This window comes from Filicampus tigris, chromosome 13 (assembly GCF_054856515.1).
Source record: "Filicampus tigris isolate MCC_2025a chromosome 13, RoL_Ftig_1.0, whole genome shotgun sequence".
In the NCBI taxonomy this organism is placed as follows: Eukaryota; Metazoa; Chordata; class Actinopteri; order Syngnathiformes; family Syngnathidae; genus Filicampus; species Filicampus tigris.
This window is the reverse complement of record NC_141229.1, coordinates 20787456-20793455: the sequence shown is the minus strand read 5'-3', so window position 1 is coordinate 20793455 and position 6000 is coordinate 20787456. Positions and strand designations below refer to the sequence as shown.

The window sequence follows — 6000 nt, the reverse complement described above, 5'->3', positions numbered from 1 at the left end:
ATTTGGGAGACAAAGATATTACATATATGTACAGGAATTTTCTTGTTGAGGCTAAATGTTACATTGAACAAAATGTTAACTTAAAGCATTGGAGTTCTTACTGCAAACGCCTGTTTATTATTCCATGCAGAGCTCTTGTTTTTTAGTTGCCAAATGCAGTTGTTAACTTACATGAACATGTTAAGGCAATCTGACAAAATGGCGCCATCCATGCTAGCACTGCCACTGCACCCACACACACAGTTTTCCCTGAGGTATGGAACACTGAGCGTACAATGCAGTTTGAGGTCTGCTAACGTGACACAAAAACTGCTTTGCTTTGCTTTGCTTTTCTTGTAGTGTTGTTCATAATCGGTACAATACATAATACTTGGGCTGGGCGATATGACTGAAAAGTATACCACGATATAAGTGTTTCATATTGGGCGATATCGATATATATTGAATTGTTTTCTTTTTTTTAAATATTGAAAATAACGACCCGAAGAAAAATACATTTAGGTTATTTTATTTTAACATAATACTTAACCTTTAATAAGAGGTTAATGTAACTATGAAGGAGTGAAATAAACTGGTTGATATAACGATTAAATAAACTCCATTTTAAAGATAATGTGCTTAGAAGGGCTGAGAAATGTTTGAAAACTGTCACAATCTAAGTATCAGTCAATATTGATAATTATTGATTTTGTTTTAAACCTTAGCTTTAAATAACAGTCAACTGTTTTTTTGTACATCATTATGTAGCGTAATGTGCAGTCTGTCCTCCATCAGTGCATTGAAAATGAGTATTTGCATTGAGTCTACTCCAAAGCAGTTGTTGACACATACATTAGCCTTCATTCAATGCTCATCCAATGTAAGTGAACGAATACTCTCTTGCAGTGCATACATCATCATTGACCAACCATCTTAGGACTACTTTATGTTTTTAGCGGACTCATTATTGCCATAGTCCATTCATATTTTACTTGCTTGATTTTACCTTGAGTGCGATGCCGGTGTCGGATAAGGCTAACTACTGCTAGCATGTCAAAGACAAGAACTCCTCTACTTGTACACCATGGCTCCATCCACGGGTTTTTAATAGGGTTATCATGCAAAATATAATTAAATTGTAAGTGTTGTACTGAGTCGAGTGGTCATTTATTTGAGCAAAGTTACGGCGCTCGCTCGCTAGACGCGAGCATAGCGCATGGCCGCCGGGCCCACGAGTATAACGCACGGCCACCGGGCCCGCGATCATGCTCCGTTGAGTTAACTGCTTCTTCTTGTTGGTTTAAATGCTTCTTCCTCGTTGGTTTAAAAGCTGCTTCTTCTTTGGTTTAAACGATTCTTCTCCAAGTTTGGAGGCGGAAGCGCGCTGCCTACATCCAACCTTTTTTCTACCACGGACCGGTTCATGATCCGACTGATATGGACCAGCAATCATTTTGCAGACTGGTACCGGACCGGTGGTTGCGGACCTATGCAGTAGGGGCCTTGTGCCCCAGTAGAACTTGTGCCTAGCAACGGCCCTGGTCATGATGTACATTTGGTACAAATACAGTTTTTGTATAACAGTATTTGTTTAGTCCATATAATTACTTGAACGATTCATAGAGTGCACAAAGCCCTTTATAGAGGGATTTCACAGAAAGATACTTTGTTGAATCTAAATCAAATTGCACCTATTTCATTAATCAACATGCTTTGACTCAGTAAGAGAACTGACTGAAGCTCAAAGACGATTCATCTTCGAAATGGAAAAACGAACACTGTTAAGAGCATAAGCATATCTGGCTGTGACGCTGACAATTTGAAACAAGCTAGTCAGGATGTGGTTGCAGAAACTCACTCATATAGATGCACGCAGGATACCATTCATGCAGTATATCCTGTCTACACAGACTAAAGGATATTTGTCAACTGTATCATGTCAGCAAGACTCTCACTAAGGGCCTTGTTTTCGTTCCCAGCGAAAGTCTAACGAAAAGCGCATCTAACTGTGCGCACGGGTGGGGTTTTCTTTCTTTTGGTATATTGTTATGCTTTGCACAGGTAAAGTTGGGAAGAACGGGGCATTTGGACCTTTGTGCGCCGTTGTGGAATCTGTGGAATGGAACAAGTCGACTCCCGGCCAATCAAAGCGTGCTCCCCTCATTTCCATTCAAATTAGGGCGGTCGAAGTGCACGCAGTGTTTGACATTGCGGAAAGAGTAATAGACTCGCTGGAATAAGTGCATGACATTGGCAGATAAACTGCAAGATCCCCCCTTGCGAATGATGTAGCCATGCAAGTGACGTGGGCAATTGGAGACCGCCTTGCACCTACACGACCATGCATCCGTGTGTGACCCCCATCCCTCACTAATAGTGGCCGGGGTGCTGTTAAAATATTTTTAACATGACAATGATTTTAATTCGTTCAATGAACTGTTTTCTACAATGACTCAGAGGGATTGTCCCACACTGTTGTCATATTTATGAATGAAATCTGGTAACATCCACCACACACGTCTGCTGAGCACTGTCAAGGTCCCTCCCGAATCTGTCTGCCTACGCCTCAATCAAATACACCGAAAACACCACCTGCAAAGCGCAATAGACCTCCGTTTCGCTAGTCTAAAATTTACTCTGCCTTTTGTCACCAAATTTTCAGATGCGTCGGCGGTCGCAGCAGGGACGCCCAGTTAGGCGTAGTGCTTTTACCAAACACGCTGAACTACACAATTCCCTCGGGCTGAAAATGACGATGCGCCCATTTTGCGCGGACTACTTTCTGTCAACAAATTGTCGGATGAGTTGAGGGCGAGGCAACTCTGTGCGCCAGAAGGCCCAGACAGGCGCAACACGGCCCCAAACATGCTCGACTAGACCTCAAAATTCAGTTAGGGTAAACCACAGGGCCGTAAGTGTTACCTACATTTGGGTCATGATCTTGTGCAGGAAGACGCCATCCACAAGCTCGACGAACATGTTGACACGCTCCTCCGAGCCCGCGTTGTCACATGACCCCAGTGGACCCAGTGTCCGCACCTTATGACACACAATACAAAGACAAAAAACATTACAAACAATTAACTTGTCAAGTCTTAATTCTAGTTTTTGAGCTTTTGAACAGCTAAACATGTTCTGGACATGAAGAGGCTAAAGGGTCACTTGGCTAGAGTTGCATCAGACGCATTGAACTGTTAAAGTTAGAAGTACTTTCAAACCAAGAGCAAATCACCTATGGAAAAAATATGATGCAACCCTGTTTGTATTTTAGCTGCAAAAGAGAGAAAAAAACTGAAATTTTAACTAAAAATTATTGCTGAATCATAGGTTTCTATGATTCAGCAATAATTTTAGATACACCAGATATTTTATTCAATTTTTCATTAGAACACCTGGATTCCACAGCCTGGGAAACTGCTGGTAAAACAATCTTTTTTCCAGTATTCATGTAATGAGTTTTTCTGCTGTCTGACCCTATTTACATTTGTCTGAGGAAAAAATAACTTGTGATCGACCAGAAAAGGTCAACAGGATGTAGGCCAAGGGCAAACAGGAAGTACCACAGGGTTATTAACCTGTTGCCCGGTTTGATTTGAGGGCCTCAAGTAGACTGCAGCCACAAATACAAATCACAATAATTTCCATTTATTGTGTGCACTGACTAAAATGCGTTTGCATTTTCACTTAAAACTTGACATTTGAAACTGTGCCACTTGTTAAATCACTAGTCTAATGTTGTAGTAGCAAGTTAGAACCAAAAAAAAACCTCTGCACATTTTTGAAGTTAACGAAAGCTGGCAGTTTATTGACATGTTTAAAGCCTGAGCGAACCAGAAACGCATTGACTTGGCTAACATTTCAATGTTCGGAAACTTTCTCTGCGATTATTTTTTCCAAAATTGGATGTGTACTTTGTTCGCTATTATTATTGCAGATAATTGCATTTCCTAACATACTTTTGTCTTTTTTTTTTTTAAATAAATGTAATGATTGTTCTCTGGAGCTATGACTTGATCAAGCATCTCAAGTATCATATCATCATCAGTCACTCTTCCAGGGAGAAACATGGCTCGCCCACTCACCCACAACACGAGGGGCGACTCCAAGAAGGCTGCCAGCAGCTCGGAGAGAGTCCCGTCCATGGTGCCTGGGCCCGGCTCCCTGTTGATCAATCACTCGATGCTGGCGGCAGGTCTCCACGCAGGACAGAACAAAGCCGCCGCGAGGCATCCACCTCCCCCGGATGAGCTTTCTTTCACTCACTATTGTTTCACGCTGTCCCACTTCCCTCGACGCATGGTTTAATATTGTATTCCAAAACGCGCCGAACGAGTTAAAAGCCGCTCAGCATAGTTCCAAAGAGTGCCGCAAACATTTCCAGTGGTTAAAGTGGTCAAATATATAGTTGATTCCACGTCTCGGTCAAAACACTTGATGTAATCCAAACTTCGCCAGGACAGTTGCTCGCGTTGTCAAGGATACACCACCCGGCCGTAAAGCAGCAAAAAAATCCGTGAAAAAGAAGAAGGCAAGACAGATATTAAAAGTATAATAAAAGTACAATAAACACACGCACAATAAGACGGGTAAAAAGTTAATATTGTTGTTCCTCTTTTTCCCACTTGAATTTATACCCACACCCCGTTCATCCACGTCGCTCCTCAGGTTACGCACACCAAACTGACTTGAGAGCGGGTGGTACTCAGAGGATTGTGATTGGCGACAGTTTCGTCCAATCCGCTACTTTGAATTCCACAAACCCCGCCTTTTACGACGAATTAACCAATTATTATTCCGTAAATTGAAAGCGCTTTCACTGGGAATGACGTCAGCGGCCAAAAAACGAGGACTTTCTTGAGAACATTTATATTTGTATTACTCTTTGTAATTAGTCGTATCTGCATTTGTAAGAAATGCTCCAATAACGTTTTACAGATTGTTCCAAACTAATTTAACGGACATGTTAAAGAGTAGGAGTCACTGACAGTGATGTGTACTCGCTTGATTTCCGTGCAGACTGTTTCCAACCGCTGACAGTGTGATTGAGTTGTGGTCTCATTTTCGTTCACATGTGCCCTGCGATTAACTGGCGACGAGTAAGTGGCAAAGGATCAAATAAACAATATCATTTAATAAAACATAATCTGTACAGCCTCAAAATCACCCACGTAGACGTTCTTCCGGGAGATATTTTTTATTCGTTCAGTTGACCTTAGAGCACAACAGTGACTAAAGTTAAATTTAAGGGATCAGAAACAACTCCAAGAAGAGAACGTGGCCAAATGTGAAAAATGTCTTGATACTGTTAGTATGAGGGCCTACAATGGGAGCTGGTGACCTCTTTCTTTAGTCTGAGAAGGAGAGGAGGATGAAATTTGTGCGCACAAGGCGTCGTTCTTGCAGTTCGTTGGACAACAGCGTCCTCTGCTGGAGCTTTGATGTTACTTAAATACAATTATTTTTGGAAGGCGGGAAGCGACAATATCATGTCATGTCATCTTCCAAACCGCTTATCCTATATAGGGTCGCGGGGAGTTGCTGGAGCCTATCCCAGCCGTCAATGGGCGAAGGCAGACTACACCCCGAACTGGTCGCCAGCCAGTCGCAGGGCACACATAGACACTGTCACTGAGCGGGAATCGATCCCACGCTGCCCGCACACAACTCAGGCGTGTGTACCACTACACTATCAGCGGACATGCGACAATATCATTAAATAACACAAACCATCCATCCTCTCTCTGTGACGCAGTTACAGTGGCTTGCGAAAGTTTTCTCTCCCTTGATTTTTTTGCCATATTTCTATTCAAACATAAAGATATCAAAATTGGATTTTTTATGTGTGTGTTAAGAATGAACACTAAGTGGAACACCGTCTTAATAAAGTGGAATGAAATTCATAAGATATTTAATTTTTTTTTTTTTTTTTTTTTAAATAAAAAACTGAAAAGTGGGGCGTGCAATATTGGGCCGCTTTACTGTCAATGCAGACAACTCACTCCAAAGGTTCCCTTAAGATTT

The 6000-nt window shown here is 41.9% G+C and overlaps 1 protein-coding gene across 7 annotated transcripts in view; it reads right to left on the bottom strand.

The window, feature by feature from the left end:
- Positions 1-4645, bottom strand: part of ccdc88c (coiled-coil and HOOK domain protein 88C) — a 65330-nt gene extending 60685 nt beyond the window's left edge. For all 7 annotated transcript variants that reach the window (XR_015089330.1, XR_015089331.1, XM_086049692.1 and 4 more), the window contains exons 1-2: positions 4062-4645; positions 2906-3018 (exon numbers count right to left, since the gene is read on the bottom strand). Coding sequence is in view for 5 of the 7 variants with exons in the window: in XM_086049692.1 (XP_085905818.1) it covers positions 2906-3018; positions 4062-4121 (173 nt within the window). In the remaining 2 variants the exon portion in view is untranslated. The remainder of the gene's footprint in view (positions 1-2905; positions 3019-4061) is intronic.
- Between the last annotated feature and the right edge of the window lie 1355 nt (positions 4646-6000).